The 15,510-nt window shown below is 52.0% G+C and overlaps 1 protein-coding gene across 1 annotated transcript in view; it reads right to left on the bottom strand.

Moving 5' to 3' along the window:
* Window positions 1–15,510, bottom strand: part of LOC102043817 (HYDIN axonemal central pair apparatus protein) — a 68,293-nt gene that overhangs the window by 9,226 nt on the left and 43,557 nt on the right. The window contains 23 exon segments of the mRNA XM_031062324.1: window positions 1–165; window positions 788–860; window positions 1,178–1,416; window positions 1,621–1,789; window positions 2,264–2,363; window positions 3,019–3,118; window positions 3,817–4,015; window positions 4,172–4,344; window positions 4,450–4,609; window positions 5,767–5,886; window positions 6,107–6,289; window positions 6,464–6,660; window positions 7,081–7,239; window positions 7,731–8,297; window positions 9,549–9,694; window positions 10,179–10,380; window positions 10,567–10,719; window positions 11,153–11,238; window positions 12,345–12,497; window positions 12,797–12,964; window positions 13,434–13,529; window positions 13,733–14,042; window positions 15,176–15,280. The exon segment at window positions 1–165 is cut by the window's left edge and continues 9 nt beyond it. Coding sequence (XP_030918184.1) covers window positions 1–165; window positions 788–860; window positions 1,178–1,416; window positions 1,621–1,789; window positions 2,264–2,363; window positions 3,019–3,118; window positions 3,817–4,015; window positions 4,172–4,344; window positions 4,450–4,609; window positions 5,767–5,886; window positions 6,107–6,289; window positions 6,464–6,660; window positions 7,081–7,239; window positions 7,731–8,297; window positions 9,549–9,694; window positions 10,179–10,380; window positions 10,567–10,719; window positions 11,153–11,238; window positions 12,345–12,497; window positions 12,797–12,964; window positions 13,434–13,529; window positions 13,733–14,042; window positions 15,176–15,280 — 4,023 coding nt within the window.

A 15,510-nucleotide genomic window follows, 5' to 3' on the forward strand; every position in this document is an offset into this window, starting at 1 on the left:
GAGGGGATTGTCCTTGGGGTCTCTGCCCATGATGTCAATGTAGAGCTGCTCCTCACATGTCCCCTCCTGCCCTGCGAGGCACTCCACTTTGATCACCTGCAGGCCACACGGATGGATGGAGCCACAGCAGGGGTACACCGTGAACACGCCAAGATTGAGGTGACTCTGCAGAAAAAGTTCCAGAGGAGGCTGATGGCTAATAGTTGTGCCTTGAGCACCCCAGCAAAGAGTATGTCCTGCCTTGGCCTCCAGCTGGGCCCAAGCACCCAGTCCCAGGGCAGGGAAGGATGACTCCATGGCCCATTGGTAGCCTGAGGCTGAGAGCAACAAGCCAAGAGGAGCTGCAAGCCTGCCCCAAGTGGCAGAGAGAAAGGAGTTTGAATCTAAAGAATGAAAAGAATGAAGGTAGAAGCTCTGACCCTTCAACCTCCAGAGGTAACACCAGAGAGCAGAAATAGCTCTGAGAAATGATAGGAGAGAGGTAGGGGATTGGGAAGAAGAAAAAGTAATGTTGTCTGAGCTCTGTGGACTGAGAGTTCAGTGGGGGATGGTTTGGCTTCTGAGGTGTTCACAGACCTATGCTGGCTAGCAGCTACCAAACACAGGACCTGCTCCCCTCTGTTGACCCCACAACTCCAGGTCAGAGCCAGACTACAGGACTGTCAGTGGGACTGAGCAGATACTGGTCTTGCAGACCACGTCCCACCCTATGGCGATGAGCCTCAGCCTGGGCACAGCAGCATCTTCTCACATCCCATGGAGCAGCAGGGCAGCAGGAGTCACCCACCTGTGTTGAGGAGCTTGATTTGCTTCCCGTCGAGTGCTTTGTAGCTGATGGAGCAGATTCCCCTTGCTTGGAACTGAGGGGAGAAAGCAGAGGTATCTGTGGTGCTGAGCTCCCTTGCCCCAAAGGCCAAAGCTGGCCTTCCTCCTCACAGAGGAAAGCCTTCCTGCTCCTGATGGCTCGCAGAGAGCAGCCAGCAGCTCCCATTGCTGGACTGAGCAGCTCTATCACCAGCTTTGTAGTACACATGGGGATACTGAGGTGTTTTTTTGCTCCCTCTCCCCAAGCCAGGGATGCAAATGGACAATAGCCAGGTCTCCTGGCTGCCTGCCACATACCAGCCATGGGGTGCTGCCTGCTCAGACAGGAAGGGTGGTGCAGGGCTTCTCATACCTTTTGCTTTCCAACGCACATGCAAGCTTGGGTGCTTGGCGGATGCAGAATTTGAAACTGGCCATGCCTATGTTCTTCACCACAACACTGCGGGTCTTCCTGGTGCCCATGACCATGGCTCCGAAGTCGGTGGGTGAGGCAGGCACAATGCTGTACTTGCTGTACTCAGCTTCGGCCGACACCCTCACCGGGATGTTGGCAACAGCCGGGCGTCCTCGACCTGGGCTGGCATCTGCCACCTGAGTCCACAGGAAGGGGTGGTAAACAATAAAGAGGCCAGCCAGATTCTCAGCTCCACTTAGGAAGCCTCGCAAATGGTGTTAAAATACTTTGTGTATGTAGGAGAGAGGATTCTCCAGTTAAAGCCCTCCTTCCATTAGACATCTATCTTGTTTACACTCCCAAATACCGTGTGATAACACAGCCTGGCCCAGGCAGCTCACCTGGCAGTACAGGATGGATCTGTTCTTGAGGAGCATTTCACTTGTGGGGTGGAAGAGCATCTCAACATTCTCACCAGGCTGGGAGGCAATCAGCACGCCCGACTGAGGCTCAACAGTGAACTGGGATGCCAACTCTTGCATCTCAGGACCTGCACCCTTCAGCATGAAACTGGGGAGAAAGGGAAGGAATAGAGATCTCTGCAGTTAGAAGTACAGGTGCCACCAGCACAGCCAGGACTTTGCATAGGACCAGGAAAAAAAGGGAGAGTCCAGTTCTGCTCAGGGAATCCTGGATCTTGACAGAGAGTGCAGACAATCACAAGATTACTGCAAGAAACCTTGAGACTGAAATTTTTCATTCACTCCTTTACAGAGTCTCAGAAAGAGAAAGGAGGTGACGATCAAAGAAAGGCAATGAATCTCAGCATTTCAGTGGCTGAAGTTTCTGGGGCTCTCCTTTGGGTTCCTGCTGAGCTGTGAAGAACTGCTGGTTTGTGGCTGAATTCTCTGGTAAAATAATTGAGATCAGAGAGCCCAGGTTTTGTATTTACCATGAGGTAGCCAGCATGGAAACAGGTTTTAGCCATTGACAGAGGGAGAATGAAGGCCTGGGAAACGCTGACTACCAGGCAGCAGGACTCACCTGTACTCAATGTTGTATACCCCTTTGTTCTGTAGACTCAGGACTTTCTTTACATTATCCAGGACATTAATGATTCCAAATTCCAAGCTTCCATCTGGACCTGCAGAAAACCCACAGAGTGAGGTCAAACACGGTATTTGTGAGCTGCTGCAGAATACACCAAGTCACAAGCAACACAGAGGTCTTGGCACAAAACCCTTTTCAGCAAGATCCCATTCTTGAAAGTGTTTTCCAGCAACTTGTCTGCCCTTTCTCTTCTTACTCAAAATATCTGCAGGCTTAGTAGCTAAAGAGCTAGCCTTCCATTTCCTCGCTCCCAAGCACAAATCCAATTACTCTATATGCTGTGCTGAGCCTGTGGGCGTTGCCAACTGCCTGTTCACTCACTGTTGTTTCAAGGCCCCCAAATCCAATCTGCACATGAAACTGCACACTTCAAAGTTCAGAGGGGAGAGACCTAAGGCTGTCAGAGCCCTGACAATGCTTTATGCCACGCAGCTTGCAGGGTATGTGCTTTATGTATCAATGCCTTCCTTGCATGCCGTCCCATCCCATCCCATCCCATCCCATCCCATCCCATCCCATCCCATCCCATCCCATCCCATCCCATCCCATCCCATCCCATCCCATCCCATCCCATCCCATCCCATCCCATCCCATCCCATCCCATCCCATCCCATCCCGTGCTTTGGTTGCCCACCTCCCAAGGTAATGCAGTGCACCTGGACTGCTTTATTTGGGAGGCATCCACTGACCTTCAGGCATGTCAATGCTCAGAGAAACATCATAGACCTCTGCAGAGATTTCGATGTTTTCAGCCTGAACATTCCCCAGCATGTTTTCTGTATCTGAAACCTGAGGCAGCAAGAAACAAACACTGTTCAGATTATTCTTTTGGTAGACAGCCTGAAAGTCCTTGTCTCTGCTGGCTGCTTCCCCTATGGTCTCCCTGGCTTCACAAGCGTTGGTGGACTTCCAAGCTTTGCTAACCTGTTCCTCTCATGGGCTGCCCCAGTGGGATTCTGCTGCAGTAAAAAACCCTATCTGTCCAACTCTGCACTCCTGCAGCAGGGAATGCTGCTGGTAAAGCATCCTTGACAGGCACAGGGGTGTAAGAACAACCACAAGAAGTGTGAGGTGTCTCAGAGCAGGTGGCATTGACAACCCTCTCCAATCACCTAGCACCCTGTCTGAAATGCAGCCCCTAAACCATGGGGAACAAAATCCCAGGAGGAGAGTTTGTTGCACTATGCAAGAGCTTCAGACAAAGTCCAGGAGGAACATAGAGATCACACTGCAGTCTGTACCACCAAACAACAACCTTCAACCATTCACAGGGACAAGGTGGTTGTTGTAGAGGCTCAGGATGCAGTGTCTGCTTATCTGGGGGGATGTGGATGCACTGCACGTTCTGGCAAACGCTGCGCAGAGGCAGAAGTTGGGGTCACAGCACCCTTGTGTCGGTCAGGTGCAGCTCTTCCTGACTCTGTCCCTAGGAGCACATGGCTGCTCACTGTGCCCTGCTCTGCCAGGCAGAGCACAGTTCCTCTCACCTCTAGTTGGAGGGTCTTCTCAATGCTGCCAATGTGCTCAGCCTTGAAATGCACTGTCACTTCAAACTCTGAGCGGGGATCAATGATGCCATTATCTTGTGACAAGAAGAAGTCCTCAACAAGGTCATCCAGCCCACTGAGCTGCCAGGCCATGGACAGCAGGCTGTTGTTTTTCAGGACCAAGGTCCTGCTGTCAGTCCTGCAGAAACAGGAAGGCACTTGGCATCAGCTGCTGGATGGTCACACCAGCCTCGCCACTGAATGCAACTTGGAGCAGCTCCATCCATGCCCCAGAAACCAGAGTCAAACATTTTCTCTTTGTCACCAGTTTTGGAGTGCTTGTGGGATGACTGACCTGTGCAGAAGCAGTTTGTTAAAAGACAGCTCCAGGGGGCTGACCTCCAGCTTCATGTCCACCCCATGGCAGCACAGGCTGAAGACCACTGGCTCTGGGTTCTTCCCAATGCTGCAGATGAGTTTGTCTTCCAGGAAGCCAGGGGAAGTGGGGTATGCCCAAATGGTCAGCTCCTGGACACAGCCCCACAGGAAGAAATCAAAGGAGCTCTGAGTGTGAGCAGGAGGAGCAGCCCCTGGGCACTTCTACCGTGCCTGCTCTACCTGCCCTTCTCCTACCTGCTTCTCCTTTGGTTTCAGAGTCATGCGGCGACGGTCCAGAAGGAATGTCTGTGCTTTCCCAGCATTCTCAAAGGAGAACTGGACCTCTATGTCCACAGGGGAGTTGTTGAGGATGGTTAGATTCTCCGAGTTGCCGGGACAGTTCTGGGCCTTGTACCTGTCCACAAAAGGGGAAAAGGCTGCAGAGGAGGCTGTTGCCTTTGCCACACACCGAGGAGAGCACCGTGTGCACCCGAGGAAGCAGTGCTGGAAGACCCTGCTCTAACAAACAAGTGAGGGAAATGGATCCCAGTCAGAGGCATGGCAAGGATCCTTGCTGTACTTTGATGCCTAACCCCCGGACTTGGTGCCTCCACCCCAGAAGCCTGACGATGCTTAGGCCACTTTGAGAGTTTTAAATACAACATAAATTCAAGGGTGCCTGGAAAAATAACCATACACCAGGCACATGGGTTCTTTCCCCTTCTTTCTTGGGGTGCCTTCCCTGCAGAGTATAAAGAAAGGCTTTTGGAAAAAGAGTTTAGCTAATCTCTTTCATCGAAGTCATGAAACTGCTTTGGATTTCATGGGTTAGCTCAGAGTCTGAGAAAGAAATATAAAGCATCAATTCCCAAGAGGAATGCAAAGAGATAACAAATGACCCTTCTCTCAGGTGTGGAAATGACTTTGGAGTGCAAGGGTTAAAGAGGCAAACAAAGATCCCAGACCATCCATCAACCTGGCTAAAGATCGTCTGGTTTTTTAAACTATTTTAATTTCATTTCCTTGGGTTGTCAAAATAGACCTAACCCTCCAGAGTTCCTATGGAGACAAGAACTTAAATGCTATTAAAAAAACTAGTGCCAGTAAAAGTAGAAATACACAATAGCTTCAATGACCATGTGTTTAGGCAGATTTTATCCAGCAGTGAGCATGCAATGTCATTACAGGGAAATGTAATTTCTGCTGTGTGTTCCCCTCGACACCCATTGGCAGGTCAACCATAAAATCTTATAAATAATTACAGACAAATGAAAGGTTTAGAAAACCATCTACAGAATAATTGCTTGATCAGGCTACCTGCAGAGCTCAAAGCACTTCAAAAACCACCATAAAGTTCAGCTCTGGCCACCAAGGTGGCCACCAAGGCACCCACTGGGTAGGCAGAGCAGCTCCTGCAAGGCTCATTTGCCTCTTATCTGCTCAAGTTCACATCTGTGGTCCTTCAAACCCGTGTCTCTCCCAGGACTCTGCCAGGGACTGCCCCAGATTGTGCCACCAGGACAGCCTGTCTCTCCAAGCATGTCCAGAAAAGGCCCAGCAGGGAGCACATACCACTCTCTTGATTTCCCACACAGCAGCGGTCCAAAGTGGAATTGCTTTGTGCTCTCAACATATTCCTTGAAGATGATTTCATCCTCCTCCATGGTCTCCCTCCAGTGTGGAAACACCACCCTGGGCAGAGAAAGTGGGGAAGTAGGAGCTATGAGATGCTCCAAGTAGGAAATGTCATCAGAAAGCCATAACCCTTCCTGGTGGCTGAGGTACCATCTGCCTTCCAAGCTCCCAGCACAGGAAGAGGTGCTGGGCAACCTCAGGCAGCACCATCTGCCCAGCCCTGGCTGTGAGTTCAGGGGCAGCTGTGCTGTGGGAAGCTGCCAGGGGCCAGCCTTACCGTGGGTTCTGGCTGATGCTGGGGTACAGGCCGGTGACACTGCAGGGCAGCTCGTACTGGCGCTTTGACAGCACGATCTCAAACCTCAGTGTCTGCTCAAACTTCCCTGGCTTTTTGGCGAAGAAGTGGACCTTCAGTTCCACCTCACCGTGGGCAGGCACTTTCCACCGGTACCGTTTCAGCCTGACAAATAAAGAGGAGGCTTCAGACATTGCTGAGGAGCAAATGAAGCAAGGAGGGTGCACTCGCCATCCCATGGAAGCACTGGCATGGGGTCGCTGTGGAGCTGGGGACAATGGACTTTGTTTGGCAAGAGGACCAAGAAGCAGAGGCATCACCTCCTCCTTCGTGGCTCACCTGAGGAATGCTGTAGGGGTTGAGGCTCTTTCCAGCACTTTGCAAGTACTTTTGGATCTTGTTGCAGAGGAATCCCGGGGACTTTCTGTTCTCTGTGTGGAGACCTGGTTCTCCTTTGCAGACCTGACTCTGCTGACCACTTTACCCATCTTTGGCTGCCTCTCAGCAGAACTGCCCTTTTCATCTGGGGCCTTGGCCTAAGGGGAGAGAGAAAAGGGAGGGAGAGGTGAGCCCTGAGACATCCCTGTCCTGGAGAGTAAAATGGGGCTTTGTTCACCAACGGAAGAGAGAATAAATGCCTAAGTCCACCTGCCCATGGGCTTGGTTTTCCTTATTGTTGCTTGTATTGCCTAGGATGCCCCTTCTTATGCAAGACCCTCCCCTCAAAGGAAGTTGATGGTTTTAAGTTATTTTTTTCCTTCTTGTCTTACAGAACTGCTCTGTTTCCAGCAGAGTCCCATCCCTGACAGAAAGGAGACCTGCAGACATGGGGACACCCATCACATCTTCACTATCTCTCCACAATGATCCCTTTCCATCCAACCTGTCCCCCATACCCCCATCCAGCCTGGTCCCTGCCCTGGCACCTTCAGTGCCAGCACCACTGGAGCACCCACCAGATGGTCTTTCACAGCAGCACCTCCTGGTGCCACAATGGTGAAGGGCTCCACACGCTCTGCAGAGCCCAGCCGCTCCTCTGGGTGCTCGACTGTGGAGAGCGCAGCAGCAGGGGGAAGGGGAGGGCTCTTTTGATGCAGTCCCAGATCTTTCAGCAGCTAAACAGAAGAGAAAATCCTGTTTATTCTTCTGTCACCTTCATCCTCACAACTCCTTCTTTAAAGGCACTGAGCTTTTGGCAATGGGGTTTTTGACTTATAGGAAGTACACCTGCTTTGCTATGCCCAGTGGGGCGAGCAGGCTCCAGAGCAGATGCAAGAGCTACAAGCCAGACCGGGAGAGAAACCTCTCCCAAGTGACTCAGCTGAAGAAAACAATGGCCATGAGCTGCCCTGTCCTGGGACCGTTTATAATGATTTCCAGGCTGGGAGACTCTGAACAGATGGGATACTTGTACACAGAGCACTCCCACTTCCTGCCCATCTGAGGGATGGTGATGACCTCCCCATTCACATAGATGCTACAGAGTCATTGTGGAACATCATCAGGGGTCTGGACAAGGCTCTGTGACATTACCACCTGGGGGGACGCAATGCTCCAGGGCCCACAACCACGGCAAGCTCAAGATCTGAGCCTTGCAGGGTTTTACCTGGCGTTCCCTTGGCAGCTTCCCATTCCTCAGGATCTCCACAATCATGGTGTTCGGATCTGTGACCTGGATGTTCAAGCACGGCACCCCGACATGCTTGTCTCTGACTGCCCCTTCTGCAGCTTTTCTTTGTGTCCCCGGCTGAGATGACCGAAGACTCCTTTGGCCTTCATATTTTGGTTTAGGCTTCTTCTTCACCTTCTCCCAAGGCTTCCTGGTCTTCCAACCTCTGTTTCCAGCTGCACGCCAGATCACAGGTAACTGCACAATACCCTGAACCCTGTCCCAGTAGGAGGAAACCTGTCTGATGTCCTGCTGTGATGACTCATACATCCGAAACCTCCGGATCAAGATCTCAGCTGGGTCCTCCGAGACTTTGGTTTTCCCCTTCCCAGAGGCTTTGGTTCCCCTCTTCTGTGGGGCTTTGGTTTCCTTCTCTGGTTTTGCAGGCTGCTTCCCGAAGGAGACACTCTTCTTTTCCTTCTCCTGCTTCTCTTCCTCCTTCTGCCTCTCTTCCCCCTCTACAGCTTTTGCCTCCTCCTCAAGCTTTTGAGCCGGCTGCTTCAGCTCCGTTCTGCAAACAAAACAGAAAACATCACTGAGAGTCACCACCAGAAACTTGGGCTCACCAGTCCTGGCTGGCCCTGCACTTCATTCCTTGATCCTGAGGCCATGGCAGAATTCATTTCTGTGGATTTTCCTCAACCCACAGAGGTTGGGAACATCCCAAGTGAGGGGATTGGTGGAAGGGGACCTCCAGGGCCAGCCAAACCTGAGCCTTGCCATCATAAGCTCTTGACTGTGCAAGCTCCCTCCTAAGGCACAGCCAGACCCCTCCAGCCCCTGCCAAAGGCTGATCCAGCAGCTCTCTGTGCTGGTGCCCGAAAAAGCTCTTTATCTCTTGACTTCCCAGTTTAAAGCAGAGCACAGATTGCTGACATCTGCTTATCTCTCCTACAATTCTCACTCAGCTCGTTCAGCCCCCTTCTCTGTGGGCACAGCCTGCTCCTTAATGAGAATAATCCTACCAGTCAGAAAGCAAAGGCTGCAGGAACTCCTTTCCTGCAAGGCAGGCTCTTGTCAGCCAGATTTCCTGCTGGAACCCAGCTGGGACCAAGCAAACTATCTGACCAAGTGCTATCTGCCAGGGAAATGATTTGAAGCAGCCTCATCTGTCTCCTCCCCATGAAACCAACTTCAGCCTGGGCTGAAAGGAGTCCTGAGCTTGCTTGAAGCAGCCTTCACTGCCAGCTCCACACTTGGCCTGTGTGTCCTGAGCTGGGCTGCCTTGCTGGAGCTGAGCTTCTCCTGTGCTTGCCTCCTGCTGCAGCTGCAGGGGAGCCTAAAGGACATGAGCATTTCTGGGGGCTGTCCCACCATAAGGAGAACCCTGGCAGATCAGCATTGCAAGGACTTCATCTATGGCAGGACCAGGACCCAAAGCAAGGGTTTGTCTGTGCCCCACATCTGTCCATACCACAATCCCACTGTTTTGGTGAAGAAGGGAGACGATGAAGAAGGTGCAAATCAACATTGTGGACTTGAAGAGACTTCCACAGGCAGTGCCAAGGCAAGCCCAGAGCCCAGCTCCCTGCAGGCAGCATCTAAGCAGGGAGGGCTCACCACTCAAATAGAGAAGAAGATGTTGTGTCTCAACAGAAGAAGGTCCTTCCTCTCTTGGGATCCAGGGAGCTAAGAGAGTGGCCATCCTTGTGCTGCTTCTGGCCTTTGCTATCAAATACTTCTGAGCTCAAAGTCCTTGGAGCAGGGAAACCCTCCAGGGACAAAGCCCTGAGCAGTAACCCATGGAAGGCTTACTCACCCCTCTGTCTGTGCACTCTTCCTTTCCTGTACTATTTTATCCACTTCTGCTTTCTTCTCCTCAGGGAGGGCATCATACTCATCCTCATCCCTTTGCAAGATGTGTTCTGTGTTCCTCTGAAGAGCTTTTTCCTGCTGCAGTTCTTTAGCACAAACCAGAGGAGAAACCATGAGTGACTGCAAGCAGAGCTGGGTGCTCTGGGTCAGCTGCAAGGATTCACAGCTTTTCCCCACCCAGCCTATCATCCCAGGAGATACTGGGGAGCTCATATCCCTGCTCCAAAATTCAGACAATCCCCCAAACTATGGCCGAGCAGAGAGTTCCTGGGCTTTGCCTGGCTTAAGTGTACCAAGGCTGAGGACAGTCGTTTGTCACTGAGCTACAGCAGCTGGCACTTATGCCCAAGATTTAATGTTAGAGATTAAATCTAACATCTCTAACATCTGAGGTCTTTAAAGCTCAGACCTCCTGCAACTCTGAGATGAGTACTAGTTACACTGAGGCAGAAGGTAAAAAGATTAACAAAACCACTTCTTACAAGCTCTGCTGCAAACCCAGATACACAGAGATAAGACTGAGGGCTTGATATAAGGTTGAGAGAGAAGATTTGAGAGAAGATATCTTACCTTCCTTCTCTCTTTCAGCTTTCTTCCTCTTTCTTTCAGCTTTGTCCTTGGCTTTCCAAGAAGCATAATCCTGGTGCAGGTTCACCATGTAGATATGATGACAGTTCTTGACAGCTCTGAGTACACAGAGCAGAGAAGATTCCAGGCTGCTTGCAAAGAGGCTCTCCAAGCCATCAAAGATCACTCCCTTGTAGCAGTCTTTCTGCTGCAAATAAAGGGAAGAGTAAGTCAGCCATTGCATGCAGGGGGCTCGCAGCTGGACAGTAAACCCAGATGTGCCAGGGCACCAGCTATCCTTGTTCCAAGTGCAGTAGCTAAGAGCAGCTGGGACCTGTCCTTAGGCTCTGCCAACTAAGGGCAGCTGCAGCTTCCCCCAGGTTCCCTGCACACAGTCCAGGATCCTCCAGCAGCATGTACAGACCTCCTCCTCCTCCTCTCTGAGTCGTGCCTCAGTGCCTGTCTCTGCAGGGCAGGAATGCTCTTCCCCACGACTGCTGATGATGTTCAGCTGCTGGGGCGCAGGAGCAGTGGAAACTGTGAACTTCAATGGGAACCATTGTAAGGAAAAGAAACCACGGTGGAAAGCTCTGAACAACTCCCACTGCTGGGCTTGGAGCTGGGGTTCCTCACTAATGGAAACTAGAACAGACTAGCACTGCAGGCTGGGGGCTCCAGGGGATGGTCCTGGAGGGCCCATCCCTTGGCCAGCAGAGACCTGAGCTTGCAAGCCCCAGTGCAGCCTCCCAGCACTTTGCTCACTGCCTGCAGCCACACTAGCCAGGACTGCACCTTGCCAGCAAATCACTGAGAACCAGTGGAGCTGTCTGCCAGAGCACATTCCCAGCCCAAGTCACGGCACAATGGACGCACGTACCAGGCCCTGGCTGGCACAGAGCCTCCACTGTAAGCACTCCCTGCTCTTCTCAAAGACAATGTAAAGGTCCCAGGCATCAAACAGGGCAGATTGTGTTTACCTCGGTGTCCTTTATGTTTGGTTTGCTGGCTGGCTTCTTCTTTTGTGCTGGAGGGTTCTTGCCTTTGGCATACTGGGGCTTTTTACCTGCACAGGGGACAGATGGTTCAGGGGGCTTTGTAAAGCAAGTAGGCACCTTTCACTGCAATGGGCACAACCTTGGGCCCTGGAAGGAACATGGCACTTGTTCCCCAGTCTGCTGGGCACTGGCAGCACTGTTTCCCAGAAGCATCTCCTTCCCTGCTTCTCTTACCAGCAGGTAAAAGCATGCCATACTTGATTTTAAAGCCAGCACTATGTCCCTCCTAACAACTGTGCACGCAGGTGACGCTGCTCGCCCAGCAGTTCCCCTGAGGATCAAGCCAAAGATTCGTCCTCCAGGAGCATTGTTTCCATCCACTGCACCCATCCTGCATTCTCATGTGGAGACCTGCAGCCTGGCCCACTTGCATCATTTGTCTCCACTGAAGCTAAATCCTCCTTGTGGGAAAACCCCAGCTGGGACTCAGACTCTTCTTCCTTCCACCAGCTCCCAACCCAGCCAGGTTCAAAACTGAACAATGCAAAACTTCCCCTGCACTGAGCCAGGTCTGGCCTCACGCTGCAGAGCTCAGGGTACCAACTGCCCAGGAAGTTTCATAAATGTCTCCAGTCTCACATGGAGAACAGCCCAACGAGCTGTGTAACCTGACAGTGGCCATAGGTAATTCTCTGGAGAAAAGAGCTCATCTGGAGCATGTCTCTCACTGGAAATTCCTCTGGGAGGCTGACCTTCCCTTCCTCTTGTTTGCGAGGTTACACTCATAATCAGTCCTCTTGTGCTGAATGAGCCACTTCAGAAGGCTTTTTCCTTGTTCAGGTGGGCAGCAGTTCTGCCTGCTGCCCATAAGGAGCAAGCTCAATTCAGCTTTGAGGAAATATATTTGGGAAAGAGACAGGCATGCTTCAACACCCCTAGAAAAACGAACGTGTTCCAAGAATAGCAGAAAAGGGGGCTATAAAAGAACCCCTGACTGAGCCCTTAAAATTGATTTTTTTTTTAAACAAGGCAGAGACGCACTTCAGCCATGTTCCCTAAGAGACACAAGGACTGAAAAACTGCTGCTCTGAGTAAGCAGAAGTGGACAGTCGTGGTGGGTTTCTCAAGCACTGTCTCTAGCATTTTTCCTTACCAGCATCACCTTTGTGTTTACCTTTTTGCTCCATGGCAGCCTTGGTGCAGAGCTGCCGGGCACGGAGCCCTGCTGGGCTCCCGTCCTTGGCCATGGCCTCTTTCACCACGGTGTCAATGGACACGTAAGCAGCATCGTAATACTCACACAGGCCTGCTGCTACCTCTGTCTTTCCTGAAAGAGAGAGGAGGACTGCTTGGTCACACTGGCACAGGGGGCATTGCAGGGACAGGCCCTGGAAAAACCTCCAACAAGATTTCAAAGTTAAAAGGACAGTGGGAAAGCAAGTGTCCCTCCAGGGGAGGCCATGAGGGAGGCAGCTGCAGCATGGATACAAACTCTGAATTCTAGAGCCAAGAGGATCATCTCCACCTCCCGTTCAGCTGAGGACTTTGCCTTAAGCACCATGGCCCACCAGGATGTGTTCCTCCTGCTTGTCCCTCTCCCGCAGCCCTGGGCTGCAGCTCACGTACCTGCCCGGGGTGGCCCATGGATGATGACAACCATCCCTCGGTACTGCTGCGCTTCGCGCCTCCCTGAGGACGGGGCAATGCTCGGGTGGCGCAGGACAGCCCGAGAGACAGGACTCCCAGTCTCTTTCACCATGGACTCAGGATAGAATGAGACAGTCCTGTGATGTGCTGCAGTGCAAAACCAGGGGGAAAAGTCAGCCTCCTGCCTACCTTTCATCCTCATCATCCTCCCCATCTCCTCAGATCCCAGGAAAGGAGACTTGGTGAAAGCAACATGAGCTTGTTCTTTTGTTGCTAGGAAGGTGCAAATATAAAAGAGCCAGTGATATTAGACGTGGTCCTACTGGCTGAGGAACTCATCCAGCCCTAGTCTTTGTGGCTAAGGGACACAAGGGAATATCCTGATTATTTCCCCAGTCTGTGGCAGGAGCTTCCTTTGGCTACACTCAGGATTGGAAGAGGATGCCACAGCCCTTCAGCCAAGAGTTCCTCCACCAAGCTGGGGAACAGGCAGCTGCTAAAAGCATGGGCTTTCCCTGGAGAGCAAGGTGACAGAGTGTTCAGGGTGTATGGGCTGGAGTCCCTGCTGTGACCACAGGCAAAACAGACACCACCAAACCCTCACTGTTTTTCTGACCTGCTGCTGCCTTGCCCATGGTCTTGGCCTCAGCCTGAGCCCTGGCCTTGAGCTCTGTCTTCAGCTTCTTCTGTGCTTCACGGTCCTCAGACCCCACTGCCGTCCGCAGGAGCTGTGCATGTAGGGAAGAGAAACCATACGCAAGATTCCTTTTCTTGCCTTTCATCACACAGACTCAACAAACCTATTTTCTGTCTCCTCCCTTCCTCCCAACAACACAAACTATTTAGTTTAGGTCCTCCCACAGCATGTCAGCAGAGCTGGCTTTGCCCTGGGGATTGCCTCCATCTCCCTGGCACAAGCCTGGGAATGCTGGAGTGCTGTGAAGCTTGGGCAGCATGTACATGGGGACCAGACCTGCCTTCTCACCTTCTCCTTCTCAAGGTACTGCTCATCAAAATCCAGGGCATGAAACTCAATGGGAAATTTGCATGGGTTCTTCACCACCACTGTGGCTTCCACCCCATCGCTGTCCACCAGCATCCATCCCATCTCTAGTGCTGGAGGGCTGAACTCCAACAGTGGCTCCAGACCTTGTCCTGAGAGGTGCAGCTTTAAATGGTTGCTGCTCCCATAAATGTCAAGCTCCAGCTCATTACTGTAAGACCTCTGTAAAGAGAAAAGTGCAGAAAATTCATCCATGAAGTCTCAGGTGACAGGACCCCAAATACAATAACGCTTGCCCCAAGGCTGGGGTGTTATCAGTCTCTCCAAGGTAAATGGAAACCAGATATCTATTTATGCTAGGGACTACAGGATCTGTAGTAGTCTGGGTCTGAGTAACTGGGATGAATGCTGGTGTGCACTGTAACTGGGTATTTGGTATCAGATGGATGTACAATGGACTGTCAGACATTTTCACCTAGCCATGCAGGAGTGCAGTGCTCATGGGAAGGGCACCTGGGGTTACAGTGTCCAGACACAGTCCTGGCACTGCTGCATCAGGCAAACACCAGCTCCAGGAGAGGCAAATGAGCTCTTGCTGGCCAGAAATAAGGGTCAACTTCTTCTCAGAGTGTCGGGCTCTGGTCCAAGCCAGACACAAGATGGTTACATCTCTTGACCAATTAAAAGATCCCTGGGGCTGTGTGTGGGCACAGAAGCCCTTGTGTCCATGCTCGTACACACTGCCAGTTTCCGAGACCCAGCAGCCACAGGCAAACCACTTTTGGGAATGCTCCATCCTTTAAAAGTTGACTCCCCAGCTTGCATGGGAATGTGCAGGCAGGCCAGAGCCTCAGGGACTACCTCTTTTGGGAATGCTTTGTCCTTTAAGCTGAATCCCCAGCTGCACAGGAATGTGCAGGCAGGCCAGAGCCCCCGGGACTGTTGGCAGAACCCCACTACAGGTGACCATCCTGCCGTGCCCAGGAAGGTGGGTGGTGGCTGTTTGGTCTGTCAGTCCTGCAGCAGGATGAGCCATTCCAGGATTATCCTCTGTGAGTGGGCAGCTGCTCTGCACCGAGTGTCACAGGCAAGGGGCAGGCTGAGGGGAGTTGGGCACATCCCCCCCATGTGCTAAGAGGCAGCCTCAGAGCCCTGGTGCTCTCTGTGCAAGCTCCCTGTGGGCATTTCAAAGCACATCTCACAGGAGTGCTCTGTGGGGTGAACTGAGCCACGCTGAGTACAGGGCTTGCAGAAAGCTCCCTGTGAAGGCAGAGCTCCTACCACACTCTCTGCACCAGGCCCTCATTTCCAGATAGCCCTGACAGGCCTCCTGGGCTGACACCCGCCAATCTCACCTCCTCCTTGGGTGTAAACTGGATTTGCAGATTCTGCCACTTTCCTGGATCAAGGGTTCCTTTGCAGGGTGTCACATCAAAGGGACAGGGCTCGTGCTGATTGTTCTGGGCACAGAAACCAATCATGTGAGGTCTCCTTGTGTTCTGGGACACTGACACAGTGCTGAGAGCACCCACAGCCAAACCAAGTGTGGCCCCAAAGTCCAGAGCTGGAGGAAAGCCCTGTAGACAGGGCAGGCACATAGGGAATTACTGTCCTCAGAGGAGGAGGAGGAATGGGTGGATCAAAAGAGGGTGAAGATGGCAGAAAAGCAAAGCATCAGCTAATGGAACAG

The sequence above is a fragment of the Geospiza fortis genome, unplaced genomic scaffold (assembly GCF_000277835.1).
Source record: "Geospiza fortis unplaced genomic scaffold, GeoFor_1.0 scaffold18, whole genome shotgun sequence".
NCBI classification, from domain to species: domain Eukaryota; kingdom Metazoa; phylum Chordata; class Aves; order Passeriformes; family Thraupidae; genus Geospiza; species Geospiza fortis.